The 20,950-nt window shown below is 45.5% G+C and overlaps 1 protein-coding gene across 2 annotated transcripts in view; it reads right to left on the minus strand.

The window, feature by feature from the left end:
- The window catches only part of TGM6 (transglutaminase 6), a 44,593-nt gene that overhangs the window by 8,151 nt on the left and 15,492 nt on the right, over positions 1 to 20,950 (minus strand). For both annotated transcript variants that reach the window (XM_012455309.2, XM_012455307.2), the window contains exons 5-10: positions 19,713 to 19,841; positions 18,037 to 18,214; positions 17,352 to 17,490; positions 14,636 to 14,739; positions 14,313 to 14,555; positions 6,625 to 6,966 (exon numbers count right to left, since the gene is read on the minus strand). In XM_012455309.2, coding sequence (XP_012310732.2) covers positions 6,625 to 6,966; positions 14,313 to 14,555; positions 14,636 to 14,739; positions 17,352 to 17,490; positions 18,037 to 18,214; positions 19,713 to 19,841 — 1,135 coding nt within the window. The remainder of the gene's footprint in view (positions 1 to 6,624; positions 6,967 to 14,312; positions 14,556 to 14,635; positions 14,740 to 17,351; positions 17,491 to 18,036; positions 18,215 to 19,712; positions 19,842 to 20,950) is intronic.

Here is a 20,950-nt window from a genome sequence, read left to right on the forward strand (position 1 = left end):
AGTGATCTGCATATAAGATCACACCAGCCATAACATTCCATTAAGCCAAAGCCTAATCCAGGGCAAGACCCTAATTCTCTTCAATTCTATAAAGACTGAGAGTTTAGGAAGCTACGAAGAAAGTGTGAAGCTAGCACAGGTTTGGTTCATGAAGTTTAAGGAAAGAAGCCATCTCTCTAACATAAAAGTGCAGGGTGAAGCAGCAAGTGCTGGTGCAGAAGCTGCAGCGAGTTATCCAGAGACTCTAGCCAAGATCATTGGTGATGATGGGTACATAAAACATCAGATTTTTAACTGGGCCTGGTGGCTCATGCCTGTAATCCCAGCACTTTGGGAGGCTGAGGCGGGCGGATCACGATGTCAGGAGTTTGAGACCGGCCTGGCCAATATGGTGAAACTCTGTCTCTACTAAAAATACAAAAATCAGCCAGGCGTGGTTGTGCGTGCCTATAATCCCAGCTACTTGGGAGGCTGAGGCAGGAAAATCGCCTGAACCCAGGAGGTGGAGGTTGCAGTGAGATGAGACCGTGCCACTGCACTCCAGCCTGGGCAACAGAGCTAGCCTTCTCAAAACAAACAAACAAACAAACAACCAAAAAAACCAAAAAAATCTAGATTTTCAATGTAGAAAAAATAGCTTTATATTGGAGGAAGATGCTGTCTAGGACTTTCATAGCTAAATGCCTGGCTTCAAAGCTTCAAAGGACAGGCTGACTCTGTGCATTAAGGAGCTAATGCAGCTGGTGACTTTAAGTTGAAGCCAGTGCTCATTTATCATTTCTAAATCCTAGGACCCTTAAGAATTATGATAAATATACTCTGCTCGTGCTCTGTAAATGGAACAACAGAGCCAGGACGATAGCACATCTGTTTACGGCATGGTATACTGAATACTTTAGGCCAACTGTTGAGACCTACTGATCAGAAAAAAAGATTCTTGTGAAAATATTACTGCTCATTGACAAGGCACCTAGTCACTCAAGAACTCCGATGGGCTGGGCACAGTGGCTCACGCCTGTAATCCCAGCACTTTGGGAGGCTGAGGTGGGTGGATCACAAGGTCAGGAGATCGAGACCATCCTGGCTAACATGGTGAAACCCCATCTCTACTAAGAATACAAACAATTAGCTGGGTGTGGTGGTGGGTGGCTGTAGTCCCAGCTACTTGGGAGGCTGAGGCAGGAAAATTGCTTGAACCTGGGAGGTAGAGGTTGCAGTGAGCCAAGATCATGCCATTGCACTCCAGCCTGGGTGACAGAGAGAGACCCCATCTCAAAAACAAACAAACAAATAAACAAAAACTCTGATGGAGGTGTACAATGAGATTAATGTTATTTTCATGCCTGTTAACACAACATCCATTCTGCAGACTATGAATCAGGAAGTAATTTTAACTTTCAAGTCTTTTTATTTAAGAAATACATTTCATAAAGCCATAGCTGCAATAGATAGTGATTCCTCTAATGGATCTGGACAAAGTCAATTGAAAACTTTCTGGAAAAGATTCGTCATTCTAGACACCATTGGTTTATTTGTGACTCATGGGAGGAGGTAAAAATATCATCATTAATAGGAGTTGGAAAGAAGTTGATTCCAATTCTTATGGATGACTTACAGGGATTCAAGATTTCGGTAGAGGAAGTCACTGTAGATGTGGTGGTAACAGCAAGAGAATTAGAGTCAAGCCTAAAGATGTGACTGAATTGCTGCATCTGATGGGAAAACTTGAACAGATGAAGAGTTACTTCTTACGTACGAGCAAAGAAAGTGTTTTTTAAAGATGGAATCTACTCTCTGTGAAGATGCTGTAAACATTGCTGAAATGGTAACAAAAGATTTTGAATATTACATAAACTTAGTTGATAAATCAGTGGCAGAGTTTGAGAGGATTGACTTCAAGTTTGAAAGAAGTTCTTCTATGAGTAAAATGCTATCAAACACCATTGCATACTACAGAGAAATCCTTCGTGAAAGAAAGGGTCACTCAATGTGGCAAACTTCATTGTTGTCATATTTTAAGAAATTGCCACAACCACCCCAACCTTCAGCAACCTCTACCCTGATCAGTCAGCAGCCATCAACATTGAGGCAAGACCTTCCACCAGCAAAAAGATTAGGACTCAGTGAAAGTTCAGATTGTTAGCATTTCTTTTTTTTTTTTTTTTTTTGAGAGAGAGAGGTTCTCCCTTTGTTGCCCAGGCTGGAGTGCAGTGGCAGGATTTCAGTTCACTGCAGCCTTGACCTCCTGAGCTCAAGTGATCCTTCCACTTCACTTCTGAGTAGCTGAGACAAGAGGTGCATAACACCATGCCTGGTTAATTTTTTTGTGTGTGTAAAGATGGAGTTTTACCATGTTGTCCAGGCTGGTCTTGAGCTCTTGAGCTCAAGTGATCCTTCTGCCTCAGCCTCCCAAAGTGCTGGGATTACAGGTATGCACCACCTGTACCTGGCCCCGATTGTTAGCAATTTTTTTTAGCAACAAAGTATTTTGAAATTAAAGTCAATACTTATTTTTTAAAGAAATAATGCTATTGCACATTCATAGACTATAATGTAAACATAACTTTTATATGCACTGGGAGACCAAAACACTTGTGACTTGCTTTATTGCAATATTCCCATTATTGTGATGATCTGGATCCAAACCTGCAATATCTCTGAGGTATGCCTGTAGATCAATGGAATAGAAGAGAGTCTAGAAATAGGCCTACACAAATGCTGTCAATTGATCTTTGACAAAGTAGCAAGGAAATAAAATGAAGAAAAGGTAGTCAACAAATGGTGCTGAAGCAACTGGATATCCACATGGGAAAAAAAAATCTAGACACAGGCCTTACATTCCTTACAAAATTTACTAAACTGAATCATTGACCTAAATGTAAAATGCAAAAACTACATATCTTAAAGATAACATAGGAGAAAATCTAGATGTCCTGAGATTGGTAATATATATGTATGTATTTTTGTGCTTTTTTGAGACTGAATCTTGCTCTATTGCCCAGGCTGGAGGCAGTGGTATGATCTCAGCTTACTGCAACCTCCATCTTCCAGGTACAAGCGATTCTCATGCATCAGCCTCCTAAGTAGCTGGGATTACAGGCACCCACTACCATGCCCAGCTAATTTTTGTATTTTTAGTAGAGATGGGGCTTCACCATATTGGCCAGGCTGGTCTCGAACTCCTGATCTCAAGTGATCCACCCGCCTCGGCCTCTCAAAGTGTTGAGATTACAGACATGAGCCACCACACCTGGCCGGTAATAATTTTTTTAAATATAACACCAAAGGCATGATCCATGAAAGAAAAAAATTGATGTTAGACTTTATTAAAACTAAAAACTCTGCTCTGCAAAAAACACTGTGAAGAGACAGAGAAGAGAGGACACAGATTGGGAGAAAATACTTGCAAAATGTATCCAATAAAAGACATCCAAAATACACAAAGACCTTTAAAAAACCAGCAACAAGAAAATGAACCCCATGAAAACATGGGCAAAATATCTGGACACCTCACCAAAGAAGAGATACAGGTGTCAAATAACTATACAAAAAGATGCTCAACCTCCTATGTCATTAGTGAATAGTAAATTCGGATATACTATTACACGCCTATTACAATGTTAATAATCCAAAACACACAGCACCACCTGCTGGATAGGAGAGGGAACAACAGGAATTCTCATATATTGCTGGTGGGAATGCAAAAGGGTACAGCTACTTTGGAAGACTGTCAGTTTCTTACCAAACTAAACATACTCTTACCATAAGATCCAGCAAGTGTGCTCCTTGGTATTTATCTAAAGAATTAAAAACTCAATTCCACACAAAAACCTGCATAAGGATGTTTATGGAAGCTTTATTCGTAATTGCCAAAACTTGGAATCAACCAAGATGTCCTTCAGTAGGTGAATGGATAAACTGTGTACATCTATATAATGGAATACTATTTTGCAGTAAGAAGAAATGGCCTATCAAGACACATAAACACGAGGGATCCTTAAATACATATTGCTAAGTGAAAGAAGCCAATCTGAAGAAGCTTAATTATACTGTGTGATGTCAACTAGATGACATTATGGAACAGGCAAAAGTATAGAGACAGTAAAAAGATCAGTGGTTACTGGGGGTTCAGGCAAGGGAGGGAGGAATGAAGAGGTGGAGCACAGAGATATTGGGGGGTGAACTATTCTATGTGATAGTGTGATGTTAGATACATGTCATTAGACATTTGTCAGAAGCCATAGAATGCACAACACAGTGTGAAACCTGATGTAAACTATGCATTTTAGTTAATAATACTGTGTCAATATTGGCTCATTAATTGTAACGAATATACCACACTAAAGCAAGATGTTAGTAACAGAAGAACAGGAGAGGTGGTGGGCGGGGATATGGGAACTCTCTGTACTTTCCACTCAAAGTTTTCTGCAAACCTAAAACTACTTGAAAACCTATTAATTTAAAAAGTTACATGTATATTAATAAATTATGTTTTAATAGCCTATCATTTGATAGCCTATCATTAGTAAATTATGTTTTAATAGCCAAATAATTTCACTTTTGTGATATATTCTAACAGGAGTCCAAAATCCAGCAGAAAAAAAATGAAGATTTTTTTTTGAATCAAAATGTTTACTTGCTTGCCTGACACTCTAAAGATAAATTAAACAGAAGTTTAGTGTCATTTTTAATAGCAATAAGCTGATAACTACCCCAAAGAAGAGAAAAGATAAGTCACCATATATTTATTTAAAGATCTATTAAATTCTATTTATTTAAACATCTATTAAAATGATGTTTATGAGGAGCTTATAAAAATATTTAAAATGCAGTGTAATATGGAAAGAGCAGGGCACTAATGACTATTTGCAATATTTAACTAGAACTGTTTTTCAAAAAGCACACAGGCATTAAAAATTTGGAAGTAAAATACATTAACAGTTTGTAGGTGGGTGGTAGGATCATAGGTGGCTTTTCTCTTTTGCGTTCCAAATCTTTATGAATATGTATTACTTTTATTATGAAAAAAATTGCTAAAAGCCAGAGGGAAGTGTATGTTAATTAAAATTTTATGATGAAGTGTTATTTTGTGATTTAGACTTTGTGAAAAATAAATGTCAAAAAAAGCTAAAAAAGTGTGACACCTCCTTCATACGTTTTCACACCCTGTAAAAATTCACAAGCTTCACTTACCAGAAACTGGCCCAGAGCAGCAACTTCTTTGTTTAATTAAATCCTTAGAGTTTAGAAAGTATGTGAAAGGACAGTGAGGCAAAGAAGAGATAGAGATGCAGAGATAGAGAGACCAAGAGGCAGAGGGAGAGGAGAGATAGAGAGAGAGAGACCCACAAAATAGCCAAAGCGACAGAGACAGAGACAGAGACAGAGGGAAGGAGTGACACAGGGAGAGGGAGATACAGGCAAAATGACAGATGAACTAGGAAAAAAGTTCAGGAATAAATCAAAGAGGATACGTTTAATAAATCATCCATGAAGTGCTATGTGGCCTGGTGTAGTGGCTCACGCCTGTAATCCCAGCACTTTTTGAGGCCAAGGCGGGTGGATCACCTGAGGTCTGGAGTTGGAGATCAGCCTGGCCAACATGACGAAACCCCGTCTCTACTGAAAATACAAAAATTAGCTGGGCGTGATGGCATACACATGTAGTCCCAGCTACTCGGGAGGCTGAGGCAGGAGAATCACTTGACTCTGGGAGGTGGAGGTTGCAGTGAGCAAAGATCGCACCACTGCACTCCAACCTCGGTGACAGAGTGAGACTTCATCTCAATAAAATAAATAAATAAATAAATAATCCATGAAGTGCTGTGTGTTCAAGAATCACAAAAACACCCTTGATATATTTTTTAAGAAGCAATTGGAGTAAGGTCAGTTAGAAAATACAAAAACTGCCGGGCGCCATGGCTCACACCTGCCATTCCAGCACTTTGGGAGACCGAGGCAGGCGCATCACTTGAGACCAGCCTGGGCAACATCGCAAAACCCCTTCTCTACTAAAAATACAAAAATTGCTAGGTCCGGTGGTGCACGCCTAGAGTCCCAGTTACTCAGGAGGCTGAGGCAAGAGAATCCCTTGAACCCGGGAGGTGGAGGTTGCAGTGAGCTAAGATAACACCACTTCATTCCAGCCTGGGTAACAGAGCATGACTTCATCTCAAAAAATGAAAACAAACCAAACCAGAGAAAACCGTCTCTTACTGGTCCAGCTGTCTTCCAGAGAATGCCTGGGCCAAATGGGCTCCAGATTTTTTTTTGATTTTAGAAAAGCAATGCACGGCATATTCCATGTATGCTGAAATACCCCCAGCATGTATTTATTTGGTGGGTAAATATTCATTCTAATTAAAAAAACAACTATAAATCACATCTTCATCAGATTGCCACCAGATGCATGTGGACTTGTATTCCTATTGTTTTGCCCCACCAAGTCTCACTTTTCTTATCTATAAAGTGGGGACAAGAGGCAAGGCACTGAGTACAATGCTCAGGAACGTCCCCTTCCTTCCTGGGGATGAACGCAGATCCTGGGAAATCCCCCTGACCTCCACAACCCTCCTGAAAAAGGAGGTGGCTTGGCCTGATACCACCAAGCCAGGGTGCACTTACCTTCTTTCGGCCCCAGCCTCACGGTGTGGGATTCGTGCAGGATCTCTGCCACCGGCTTGCGGGTGTAGAGGATGGTGGCACCGCTCAGGTTGACTCTCACCCACCGGGCCCGGGAGGTGAGGTTGGCCAAGCACAGGGCCAGTCTCAGGTCGTGGCCCAGGATGGGGGGCTCTAGCACCTTGAACTTGCCAGTGATGCTGGGCTTGGTGGCAGGCTCCAGGAGGTCGTCACGCCAGAGACACCGCCCCCCAGCCCTGCGGATCTGGGTTCTCCTTCCAGAGGCTTCCACGCTGAACAGCCTCTTCACTGCCTTGCTATACACCTGCCTCTCTTTCCGGGACCCTGCAGGGCATCACACAGCGTCAGTGGCAGGCACCCCCTTGCTCCTTTATTTACCATGGCTTGTGAAAGTCAAACTGGCAGCTCAAGAGCCATATGCACACCACAGCCACATGCCTTGTGTGTGATTGTGTAAATAAAATTTTAAATCAGTTGCCAACAACTTCAGGTCAGGAAATTTCACATAAAAACACAAATTTCCAGGTTCTCTGACAGCTGGGTCAAAAGCCTCATATAATAATGATAGCTAGCACTTTTGCAGATTTGCTATGTGCCAGGCACTATAGCACTTGGTGCTTTTTTTTCCCCTAGGAGGTACTGCAGAGGTATTATTATCACCCACATTTAACAGATAAGGAAGCCGAGACACAGAGAAGTAAAGTAACTCCTCAATCACACAGACTATGTGGTAAGTGAGGGAGCTGGGACTTGAACCAGGCAATAATGTTCCAAATTCCACTTATGCTCCCTTACCACTCCCTACGTGGCAATAATGGCCTTGAGGCAGGAGGCAGGACTTGACTCCGGAGTTGGGGCTCAAACTCAGGACCAGATTAAAGACGAATGGAAACAGGGAGGAGGCAAAAGCACTTCTCTATGAGACAAGCCCAACAGCGCCATGGCAACACACAGAAGTTACCACCCCTTTTCAAGGCCGTCACCTTGAAGTTACTACGCTTTTCCTAAAAATTTCTGCATAATCTTCCCCTTAATTTGCATGTAATTAAAACTGAGTACAAATATGATTACAAAACTGTGGCGTATAACAATTTCATTCTTTTGTATGTGGATATACAGTGGTCCCAACACCATTTGTTGAAAACACTATTCTTATTCTTTCTCCATCGAGAAACTGTCAGAGTATTTTGTCTTCCATGTTGCCCAGATAGTCTTGAATTCCTGGCCTCAAATGATCCTCCTGACTTGGCCTCCTAAAGTGCTGGGATTACAGACATGATCCACCATGCCTGGCTGTAGTGAGTTTTGAATCTGGGAAGTATGAGCCCTCCAAATTCTTTTTCAAGACTGTTTTGGCTATTTGGGATACCCTTGCGTTTCCAAGTGAATTTTATGATCAACTTGCTAATTTTGGGGAAAAAACTCAGCTCTAATTTTGATAGAAATTTTGTTGAGTCTGTAGATCAATTTTGAAAGTACTGCAATTTTAACAATATAAACCCTTTCGATCCATGAAAACGGGATGCCTTTTCATTTATTCAGATCTTTAATTTCTTTCAACAATGTTTTGTAGTTATAGTGTATGAGTCTTGCACTTCTTCTGTTAAATTTATTCCTAAGTATTTTATTCTTTTTAATGCTACTGTAAATGGATTTCTTTTCTTAATTTCACTTTTGGATTATTCATTGCTAGTGTCTAGAAATATGGTTAATTTTTATATATTGATCTTGTGTTCTGCAAACTTGTTGAACTTGTTTATCACTTCTAATAACTTTTTAATGGATTCCTTAGGATTTTATATATATAAGATTATGTTGTGTGCAAATAGATATAGTTTTATTTCTTTCCAATTTGGAAATTTCTCTATTTACATTTGGTCTTTCCCTCCCTCCCTCTCTCTGTACCTCCATTCTTTTCTCTTCTTTTCATTTTAAAAATTGTAATAAAATACACGTAACGTAAAATTCACCATCTGAATCATTTTAAAGTGTACACTTCAGTGTCATTAAGTAATTCACATTGTTGTGTAACCATCACTACCATCTATCCAGAGCTCTTTTCGTCTTGCAAAACTGAAACTCTGTACCTATTAAATAATAATGCCCATTTTCCCCAAATCTTAGCCCCTGGCAACCACCATTCTACTTCTGTCTCTATGAGTTTGACTGCTCAAGGTACTCATGGATATAAGCAGCATCACAGAACATTTGTTCTTTTATGTCTGGCTTATTTCTCTTAGCATAATGTCCTCAAGTATCATCTGTGTTCCAGCATTTATTAGTTTTTTTCTTGATTTTTAAGGCTAAATAATATTCCATTGTATGTATATACCATTTTGTCTATTCATTCATTCAATGATGGAAATTTGGGTTGCTTTCACCTTTTGGCCAGTCTAGTAGGGAGACAATAAAGATTCAAGCAAATATCAAGTTGTGATATCTGCTTAGAAGGAAATCAATAGAGTGCTAAGATCCCTTGTCAGGCCAAAGTTTGGGGTGAAGCCAGCAGGTCCTTCCCAGGCAAAGAAAGCATCTTGTGCCGAGTCCTTTAGGTATAAAAGAGCTGCTGATGACCTTTCCCTCTTGCTGCAGTTCCCTGATCATTCTGCACCTCGGCAGCCTGACCTCATCACATTGCATTGGGGTTGTCTGCTTTCCTGCACTTCCTGTCCACCCTGCCACCTGGTACTTGGGGGTACCCACTAAATGCAAGAAGGGAGGGAGAGAGAAAGGCACAGTAGAAAGGCAGAGAGCAGAATGGTTGGACAGACAGAGAAAGTGGAAGAAGAGTGTCCTGGGCTGGTCACAGGGTCTCTGCATCAACCTCTCAGCGGCTGCGGCCCCACAGCCACTGCACTCACTGTTTCCTGCCTGCTTGGCCAGCCAGGCCCTGGGCAGCAGGTGCTTGGTCTTCCCACACAGGCTGTAGTGGATTGAACACCGTCCCCCTTAACAATATACCCAAGTCCTAACCCCTGGTTCCTGTGAATAGGATTTTTAAAGATGTAATTCAAGATCTTAGGATAAGATCATCCCAGATTTAGGGTAGGCTCTAAATCCAGTGACTTTGGTCCTTGTAAGAGAAAGGAGGTGGGAATTTGAAACCCATAGGAGGAAAGAAGTCCATGTGAAGATGGAGGCAGAGATTGGAGTGATATGACTACATGCCAAGGAATTCCTGAGCCACCAGATGTTAGAAGAGTCAAGGAAAGAATCTCCCCTAGAGCCTTTGGATGGAGCATGGCCCAGCCAACATCTTGATTTTGGACTTCTGGCCTCCAGACTCTGTGTGAGAGTATACATTTCTGATGTTTTAAGCCACCAAGTTTGTGGTAACTTATTATGTCAGGCCCAGGAAACTAATTCAGGCCCAGAGGCTGATGGCTGGACAGGTGCACCAGCCTTGCTTCCCTGCTGGCTGCCGGTACCAGCCTGACCAACTAAGATCTTGGCTTTGTATTTCCTTTGCTTGGAAGGCTCGTCCTCTCTTTGCTTAGTCTCCAAGGCTGTCTTAGGAGTATGGGCAAAGCACATTGTACCCAGGGGATCCAAATCTCTGTGCTGTAGCATGTGTCCTGGTTCCACAGACAGAACAAGGGCTCATCACACAGAGAGGCACAAGCCTCCATCATTTCATCTGTAGAATACTGCGCATGCAAGTCAAGGATGTCTTAGCTTACATGGGCAGTATTGCGCAGGATGAGTCTGGAATCGGGCTGGACCCTGTCTTCCTGGAATGCCTTCCCAACTCTTCATCTCCTGGCTAAATCTTACCCCCTTCAGCGCTCCCTCTCATAGACTGCTTTTCCTGATACCTTCTGCTCTGGCCGATTTAGAGACTCCTCCTCTCTGCTCCTTTAGCCTCTGGACACCCCAGTACAGTGCCAGTCATTCCGAATTGTTTGTGCTGTTAGCTTGCCATGTGATGAGTTCTCTGGGGACTTCTCTTTGTCCCCTTGCCTCTGAATCATGCCTGGCATTCAGGAAGCTCTGTACTTTGAGAATACATGAAAAATCCTAGCATGGTGTATGGCAAACTGAAGCCACTCAGCGAAGAGGGGCAGTGTAGCATAGTGGGAAGGGCAGAGGCCCTGAGATTAGACTGCCTCATTAGAATGCCAGTTCTTCTGGGCTTTGAAAGCTTGAGGAAGTTACTTAACCTCCCCAGTTTGATTATCCATAAAATGAGTTTATTTTATTATATTATTTGAAGCAGAATCTCTCTCTGTAGCCCAGGCTGGAGTATAGCGGTGCAATCTCGACTCACTGCAACCTCCATCCTGAGATCAAGTGTTTCTCTTGCATCAGCCTCCTGAGTAGCTGGGACTACAGGCACCCGCCACCACGCCCAGCATTTTTTGCATTTTGAATAGAGACGGGGTTTTGCCATGTTGGCCAGGCTAATCTTGAACTCCCGACCTCAGGTGATCTCCCCACCTCTGCCTCCCAAAGTGCTGGGATTACAGGTGTGAACCACCATGCTGGCTCATAAAATGATTTTAAAATAAATATTAAATGAAATAATGCATGGACATGGCTTACCACTGTGCTTGGCAAGTTCTAGATACTGTTATTGTTATTTTTGTTAACCTGGATGTGAAATCACATAGCCCACAGTAGGTGGTGAGTGTTAAACAATAGACAATATTATAATTAAACAGTGGTGGTGCAGTGCAGAGTGAGAAGCATGGGCTCTGGGTTCTGCAGGAGAGTTCTCCCTTGCTAGCTATGTTCCCTGGCTGGGTCAGCTTGCCTCTCTGTGCCTCTGCCTTCTCCTCTATAAAATAAACATTGTACCAGTGTCTCACTTAAAAGCTCATCATAAGAGCTTTGTAAGCATTTGTTAAATAAAATAACTACATAACGTGAAAATGGCCAACCCACATCAGGCGCTCAATAGGAGTGATTGCCATCACAGTCATCATGTAATAGGATGTTAATTTCTTCTGTGGCCATGGTTAAACCTTGGGACAAAAGACCCACAGACCTCATGTTCTTTTTTTTCTTGAGACAGTGTCTCACTGTGTTGCCCTGGCTGGAGTGGAGTGCAGTGACACAATCTTGTCTCACTGCAACCTCTGCTTCCCAGGATCAAGCGATCCTCCCACCAGAGCCTCCTGAGTAGCTGGGACTACAGGCACATGCCACCACACCTGGCTAATTCTTTTCCTTTTTTGTAGAGATGGGGTTTTGCCATGATGCCCAGGCTAGACCACATTCTAAGTTCCAGAAGCTCCCAGCAGAAGGGACCCAGCCATCAATCTGCAGGTCTTATCAAAGAGGTACCAGCTCAGAAGAGGTCTTACTATGTACTCCCCTCATCCATAGCCCACCCCTAAGACAGTAAGAAGATGACTAAAGTGGAAGATGTCTTTGACAGTCAAGAAAGTGCCATGTTCCCAGAGACAGGAGCTAAGGTATGAGTTGGGGGTATATGTAGGTGTTTAAAGGAATCAGTGTTAAGTTGGGGATGTCTTCAGCAAGAAAGGGCTGGCTGGTCAAGATTGGGTGTGCCTACAGAAAGGGAAGTTGGTATTCCCCTCCCTGTGGGAGGTCTCCTTATCTCATCTCACTTACTAAGCCGTGTACTACCTGAGCAGGGAGAAGAGAACTGGAGGGAGACAGCCAGTGAAGACTGCTCCTCCTACCCACAAGTGTCAGGTTTCAGTTCCCAACCTGTCTTCAGTGGGAGACAGTGGAGGTGAGGGCCAGGGGGCCACAGCCTTGTAAAACCTCTGCAGAACTTGAGGACAACCATCACCATGCATCAGAAAGAAGCTGTGTTGAAAGGGGCCAAATAGCACAAGAAATCAGCAGTGTCTGGAGGAAGAGCACAGGAATCAGTCTGAATGGCAGCAGGTTGTGATAGAGTCACCATCTGTCCTCAGCAAGCATAGATAGGAAACTAGGGCAGCAGCACCCGCCCACTGAGCCGACACTGAATCCTCACCCAATTAAGACAAAGGCATCTGCTCTCTTCTCACCTCTTCTTCCTCCCGCTTATCCCCTAACAGTGCTCTCAGCATTGGTTGCACACTAGAGACCACCTGGGAGCTTTAAAAAGTCCTGATGCCAGAATCACATCCCATAGAGACTATGATTCCATTAGTCAGGGGTGCAATCTGGCCTGCTGTGGTAGATTAAAAATGGCCATGATGCCTTGGAACCTCCTACCCCTTGAATCTCGATTGGGCTCATGAATTGCTTTGACCATTAGAATATGGCAGAAATGACGTGGTGCAAAGTCTGAGCCAGGCCTCTAGAAACCTCACAGCTTCATCTTTCACCTTCTGGGAATGTTGCTGCTATTCAGAAAAACAAGGGCTGGCTTATCGAGATATGAGAGACCAAGTCGGGAGACAGCCATCTCAGCAGTCCCATGTGACAAACACATTCGAGATCCCAGCCAACACCACCTGGAGGAGGTGAACCAACCCAGCTGAGCACAGCCTAAATTGCTGACCCACAGAATTGACCAAATAAGTAATTGTTGTTTAAGGCATATAACTGAAACAGCTCCTTGGGTAATTCAAATGTGCAACCAGGGGCTGGGTGCAGTGGCTCATACCTGTAATCCCAGCACTTTGGGAGATGGAGGTGGGCAGATCACCTGAAGTCAGGAGTTTAAGGCCAGCCTGGCCAACATGGTGAAGCCCTGTTTCTACTAAAACAAAAATTAGCTGGGTGTGGTGGTGGGCATCTGTAATCTTAGCTACTCGGGAGGATGAGGCAGGAGAGTCACTTGAACCCAGGAGGCGGAGGTTGCAGTGAGCCGAGAGCGCATCATTGCACTCCAGCCTGGGCAACAAGAGCAAGACTCCATCTCAAAAAACAAAACAAAACAAAAAAAAGTGCAACCAGAGCTGCAAACCATGATGCTAGAGAACAGAAAAGGGAAGTGAGAAGGTGTTCAGAGCAGATTGTGTCTCCTCTTTAGCAACCTTCCAGGGTCACTGCTCCAGCTTGTGCTCAGGGGATGGAAGGAGACAGAGTCTAATTCAAGATTGGGCCTGAAGTCATAATTACTTGGTAGCATGGTTTTAGCAAGCAGAAATGGTTGAAAATCTGTTAATCAGATCACAACATTGCTAAGGAACCTGCTACTCAGTGGGAAAGGGAGACTTCAAAGTATATGGTTGGAAGCAGCTATAAGAAAAAATGCAACTGTTTTGTTGTTGGGGCCTAACAAGTGCAGGCTCTTCAGTGAACCAGTGGCTGTAGCTGGTATCACGGCAGAGGTCCTGGCAGATGCTAAACAGGTGGTGCTATTATTACTAGTCTGAACCGGGCCTGTGCCATGCATTTGATCTAGGTGTTCCATAAATAATACCTGCTACTATCATCATTATTATTACTAACCGTGATTATTACTATGTGTGAATATACCTAATGCAATGCCTGGTATATGGCAAGTATTCAAGGAAGTGTAGCTGTTATTATTACATATGGGAACTCTTCCAAGGACGAAGAGGTACTTAGCAAACAGAGGAAGCTATTAATACAGCCTAAATAAAGGCACTTGGCTCAGAGCACAGAGACAATGCCAATGGAAGCTGCTGTCAGCGTCATACACGTGGGGCGGGGCCTGACCCCAGGCCACCCGCAGTGGGCTCTCTGCAGCAGCTGGGCCATCCTGGGGAAGGGAATAAAGGCTGCCATGTGGCCCTTACCTTCTGGATACTTGTAGAGGCCAGTGATGTCCACGCGGGAGTCGCTGCCTACCGCCTTGGTGCTGATGCATCTCCCGATCTTCTTCGTGTCCGAGTACACACGCTCCCGGCTCTCATCCTCATGCCACAGCCAGGTGATGTAGTCGGCGTTGACCTCCGCGAACACGAAGGGGCCATCGTGGGCCAGGTGTATATCGCCCTCACGGATGGCGGTGACTGAGGCTGGGCCGCACCGGAACACACCTGGGCAGGAGGGGTGGGTGTGAGCAGCATGGGTAAGGAAAAGCAGGCGTCCGGAACCTACCCCACCCAGTTGAGCGTACCTTCACTCTCCTCCTGAGGGGTGGCGTCCAGAACCTGCCAGCCATTGTAAGAGGGGCCGAGGTCCTGCCGGGCAAACCAGCTCTCATTCCAGACATGGAAATTCCTGCCACAGAGAGAGGATGGGTGAAGCGGCCTTGAGTGAAGGCATAGGAAGGGAAGATCCTACTGAGAAGCAGGCCCTGGGCCCCCTAATCTTCAGGAGAACTGTGGCCGCATCTCGTGAATCATTCATTCAGCCACACTAATGAGCACACAGCATTCATAGATGTTAGTATATATGTGTATGTGTGTATATAGATGTGTGTGTATATTTATCAAGAACTTATTATTCAAGGTACTGTAACTAAGACAGAAGATCCTTACTCTCATGCTGCTTACATTCTGAAAAAGGAGACGGGAAAGCTAAGTCAGCAGATAGACAAATGCAAGCAGCAATAAATGCCATGAAGAAAAAGAGGGGCTGGAGCTAGAGAGCAGCCCCTACAGATGTACTCTAGGTAAATGACATTGAAGGTGAGCCTTAAACGAGAAAGAATAAGCTATAGGAAAAGTGAACGGAACAATATTCCAGGCAGAAGGAACAGCATGTGCAAAGGTCCTGAGATAAGAAAAAGCCTTGTGTGTCCAAGGAGCAGAAAGTATTTAAGTGTCTCTGGGATGTGGCCAGCAGAGCGGGTAGGTATGGCTCCGATTGTGCAGAGCTCTGTAGGCTCTGGTAAGGAATTCCAGCCTTATTTTTAATTCCCTGTGTTAAAGCTGAGAATATGAGTAGGAAATGTGACATCACATGCTCAGGGTCCTGCAGAAAGAAAGCAGCAGAGAGAAACCTGATTCCTGGTTTGCCTAACTTGGCATCTTTACAGCCAGTCTCAGAACTCCTCTTTTGCAGGTAACTGTCTTTGTTGGGGAAAGTCTCTTGATTAGCATTTGGGGATTAAATGTGGGACCCTGACAACCTGGGTGGTGACAGAGTCCCCAACATCAAAATGAAGTCTCTGTGCTTTCTGCATGAAGGAAAGAGAAGAATGTGAGTATTTTGTGCTTCCAGGGTGAGGGAATGAAGAGAACCAAAAAAGAGGGGAGGCAAAGGGGAGCAGAGAGACGGTCTGAGCTGGAGGTGAGCTCAGGAAGGGCTACTGGCACGCACCTCTGGGGAACAAGGATACAAGACTCTCTATGTCTCTGTGTTGTGTTCTCTTCACCATCTCTCCTAATCTTTATTTTTATTTATTTATTTTTTTGAGACAGTCTTGCTCTGTCACTTAGGCTGGAGTACAAAGGTGCAGTCTTGGCTCACTGCAACCTCCATCACCCAGGTTCAGGAGATTCTCGTGTCTCAGCCTCCTCAGTTGCTGGGATTATGGGCGTGCACCACCACACCCGGCTAATTTTTTTTTTTTTTTTTTTTGTATTTTTAATGGAGACGGGGTTTCATCATGTTGGCCAGGCTGGTCTTGAACTCCTGACCTCAAGTGACCTGCCAGCCTTGGCCTTCCAAGTAGCTGGGACCACAGGTGAGCGCCACCACGCCTGGCTAATTTTTGTATTTTTAGTAGAGACGGGGCTTCACCATGTTGGCCAGGATGGTCTCGATCTCTTGACCTTGTGATCCGCCCGCCTTGGCCTCCTAAAGTGCTGGGATTACAGGTGTGAGCCACCGCGCCCGGCCTGAATGTTCTTGTCTGCAGAGTGTCTCTCTGACAGGAGACGTAGGAGACAGTGATAGTGTTGCCTCCAGGAGGAGGCTGGGGAGGCTGGGGAACTGGGAAGGAGGGAGACGTCACTGCAACTCGTTTTGTACCTTTTGAATGTTAAGCCACATTAACGTATTTCCTATTATAGAAAATTCAATTATAATGTTTTTTTTTTGAGATGGAGTCTCACTCTGTCGCCCAGGCTGGAGTGCAGTGGCGTGATCTTGGCGCACAGCAATCTCCGCCTCTGAAGTTCAAGCAATTCGCCTGCCTCAGCCTCCTGAGTAGCTGGGATTACAGGCACCCACCACCACGCCTGGCTAATTTTTGTATTTTTAGTATTCATGTTTCACTATGTTGACCAGTATAGAGTGCAATGGTGTGATTTCAGCTCACTGCAACCTCCGCCTCCTGGATTCAAGCAATTCTCCTGCCTCAGCCTCCCAAATGGCTGGGATTACAGGCATGTGCCACCACACCTGGCTAATTTTTGTATTTTTAGTAGAGATGGGGTTTTGCCATGTTGGCCAGGCTGGTCTCAAACTCCTGACATCAGGTGATTCGCCCACCTTGACCTTTCAAAGTGCTGGGATTACAGGCGTGAACCACCACACCCAGCCTAGAATGAATTTTTTAAAGCTTTATGTGATGAATTTTGTTTTAACTGAGGAAGGAGGCTGTTTCCCACCTGAGACACACAGCATGAAGAACCACAGCTGATACAGAAGCAGGTGCCTGATCCAGAGGTACCTGTGCAGATGGAGATCCTCCCCACCCCAGGAAGCCACAGATTCCCAGAGAGAGTAGAATCAGGCGTTCAAGGCAATCAAATCTTGAGGCCCCTCTTGCCCTCTGAGTCTACATCTCCTGACCTCAGACCCTACATCTCAAAAGAGGGACCACCCTATCTGCAGGATGCCTCTCACTCCCTTCAGAGTCAGCTTAGACTCAGGAGAGCAGACGCCTTGCTCCACCTGCTGGGCTTTGGGAGCCTGGGGCTTGGGCTGGGAGCGGGACCCACCACATGCTGTCTTCCGTCAGGTCCTCCAGGGTCCGCCCGAAGAAGTCCACGTATTTGTCCACACTCAGGTTCTGGTCTGTGTCGTGGGCTGAGTTGAAGTTGGACACGACCCGTGTGGCTATCCCCAAGCACCTGAGGACTGCAGAGCAGAGGCTGGGAGGCTAAGGGCAGGCAGGACCTCAGCCCCTGAGAGAGGGGCCTGGCTTCCACAGCAGGTGCCCTGGCTCATTTGTGGCCAAAGCCCTCTGCTACTCCATCTTTATCTGTCTGTCTACTTTGGCAGGTTGTGGGGCTGAGACTCCCATTTCCACTCTCAGAAATGCCACTATCTCCTGCACATTGTCTCAAGGACTTCAGGAGACGCTGCTGCCACCCCATATCAGTAGACAGGCTCTGAGGCTGGCAAGACCTTGGAAGCCACTTAATAGAGTCCACTCATCTTCCTGAGGGGACTGGAGGCCAAGGGGGCCACAGGACTCGCCCGAGGCATTCAATTAATGAGAGACAGAGGTAGGACTCCTTTAAAATGAAAGATCAGATGTCATGGAAATACATTCTCTGGCTTCTCTCTTCATTAGCCAGACTTGATCTCCCTGTCAATGAAGATGGATTGCAGCATATGCAAATATATGTAAATACATTTAGATAGAGGAGGCTGGGGGGGGGCCCTTCTCTCCCAGGGTACCTGTGCACATGACTCCGGCGAAGACCCAGCACTGGCCGTACTTGACTGGCTTGTGCCTGCCCTTGAACCACTTCTTCAGAATGGCCACGCTGCCGCGCCAGTGCAGTGGGCTGGTGCCGCCGCCGTACCTGCCCTGCCACTGTCCTTGCACCACACCTTTGTCATTGTTGCTGTTCACCTGGGCAGAGGAGGGCACGGGTCCACCACCAGGCAGGGCTTCCCACTTCAGGAACCGCATCGTGGTGAAATCCTCTCCAACTTTGGACCACAAGTTCAATTGGGGTCACTCTTGTTTTTTAACTGTCTGAAAATTTGGGGCATCTGTTGTCTTAAAATCCTACTTCTTGGTAGCACTTGTCATTTTCAATTATCTTCCATTTGGATACTGTGTCATAAAAATCATTACAACTTTACAGCATTTCCTACATTAAATGATCTGTTTTGGGGGACTGCTGGCCTAATAATTATCGGGACAGCTAACGTTTATTAAATGCTTATAGTGTGCCAGACACTATACCAAGAATTTTGTGCACACTCTATTAATCTGTTGAAGTTTACAATGTAGGTTCCATTATTCTCCTTTTTTTTCAGATGGGAAAACTGAGTTTCAGAAGCGTTCAGGGACCTGCCCAAATCACACAGCAAGTTAGTCCAAGTGGTGAACTGTGAGTCTAGGACTTGGACTCGGGAGACTGGGGTTCAGGACTTTCACTGTCCTCAGGACTGTGATGCTCTGCTGTTTGGGATTGTCACTCATGTTAATTCTCTGTGCTCCAACTGCTCTCTGAGGTCTTGAGGAATTGAGAGTATCAAATAGGAGAAATATAGCTTTGTGCAATTTTGGAATCTCAAATACCCACCCACTGACCTTAACACTTGCATATGGTACAGGGAGGTGGTGGGTCCTCTAGACACCTTTTGGGAGGAAGCATCGTGGCCTGAGGCCTGTGATAGCTTAAAAATGGTCATGCCTCCCATGGAGGGGTTGGTTTATGTCCCTCCTCTTGAGTCTGGGCTGGGCTCTGACTGCTTTGACCACTGACTATGATAATCTGATAATTTGAAGTGATGCTGTGCCAGTTTCCAGGCCTAGGCCTTATAAGACTGGGAGCTTCCACTTCCTCTTTCTTGGAAGAATAGCTTGGGGCAGGGAGGTGGGGATACAGGAGCCCCCGCTATGCATGAGACTGCCATATTGTGAGGAAGCCCAGGCTAGCCACATGGAAAGAGTGGAAAGAGTGATGACTGGTGGATCCCAGCTGCTCCAGCCACCCCGGTCCAGGGCCTGACATGAGGGTGGGGAAGCCATTCTGGACATTCCAGTTCCAGGAGACATGACATGGACCGGAACCTAGGAACTGCCAACCACCAGAACCAAAGCCCCAGACAGAGGTCCTGTCAAACCATCCCAGACATATGCCGCCATTCAGACACCCCCAGGAGAAGCATCTTGGAGCAGAGACAAACCATTCTCATGGTGCCCTGCCCAAATTCCTAATCTAGAAAACAGTAAGCATAATAAAGGGTTGTTTTTTACACCACTGAGATTTGGGGTGGTTTGTTATGCAACAACAGCAAATTAAAACCGGGGTGATGGGAAGAATCACAGGGTGTGGCCCCGGGGTTGGCTGGGGGATCCTTGAGGAAGTACATGCAGGGGTGGAGGGGCTTCTCACCATGGCGCTGATGACCCTGGTGACATAGATGGGATCATGGCGGCAGGACACGTCGGTGGCTGGGTTGTCTTGGTGACCGGGGCTTCGATCCAGGATGGAGAGGCAGATGTTCAGGATGTCCTCCTCAAACTGCTCCCCAGAGATGCCGTGCTTAGAGTCACCCACATTCCAGGCCCACCCACAGCCCTCACCCAGTCAGTCACCTCATCTGTGCAGGGCAGTTTGTTTCCCCCTCCAACCACCAGGGACATCACAGAGCACCCCCTAGTCTCAGAAACCCTTCCTCAAAGAGTCACCAGGGTAATTGGAAGCTCAACCTTAATCGCGTATTTCCCCTGCTCAACAACCTCCCCTGGCTCCCGACTACCCATGGTAAAGTCTGGGCTAAAATCGGTGGCTCTCGAGCCACGTCTGCCTCACTGACACGCTCCTTTGGTCTACATGATGTTTTCAAACACATCTGAATTACTTAACAACATTTAAAAGCTGGGGGATTTTTGCATACATGTTTAGGTTTCTGGTCTCTGATAATTTGGAAGGTCTGGCAACAAGAAGTGGGTGCTGAGTAGTGGCTACCCCTTAGATGGACTCTGAACTCTTCACTATATCTTCCCTGCCCAGCACCCAAATCCCAAATGCTTTAAACCCCTGGCCTGTAGGGCAGTGCGCGACTCCTCAGCCTGACAGTCAGATCCAATCTTCCATCTGGCCGGGCACCTGGAGTTGGGTCCTAGCAGTCTCAGGACCCCTTATTTCCCACCTCCGTGCGGCTCTGCTGCTCATCCCCCTGCCTGGGCAGATCTGGCCTCACTGTGGAGACCCAACCCCAATATCATGCAAGCCTCCACGGCGGCCGAGGTAGAGGTTCCTTTCACCCTCTTCTGGACTCCCTTTGCTTCCATTCCTATCATTCTGACTTTTTCCTTCCTCTATTGCATCTGGCATTGGAACTACTTATCTAAGCCAGTGGCTCTCAAAGCGTGGTCCCAGGCCAGCAGCAGCATCATCTGGGGACTGGTTAGAAATGCACATTCTCAGACCTTGCCTGAGACCTACTCAGTCAGCAGCTCTGGGGGTGGGGTCCAGCACTCCATCCCTCCTGGGATTCTGATATATGTTTGAGTTTGAAAACCACCAATCAGAGTTACTTATTTTTCCACAACAATACTGACCTGTTCTGTGTCCAAACTGTGTCCAAAGTACCTCCCCTTTCCCAGGACCCAGAGCAGCCCCTGGCC

Source organism: Aotus nancymaae, unplaced genomic scaffold, assembly GCF_030222135.1.
Source record: "Aotus nancymaae isolate 86718 unplaced genomic scaffold, 86718_ANA_hifiasm-v0.15.2.pri h1tg000029l, whole genome shotgun sequence".
NCBI lineage: Eukaryota > Metazoa > Chordata > Mammalia > Primates > Aotidae > Aotus > Aotus nancymaae.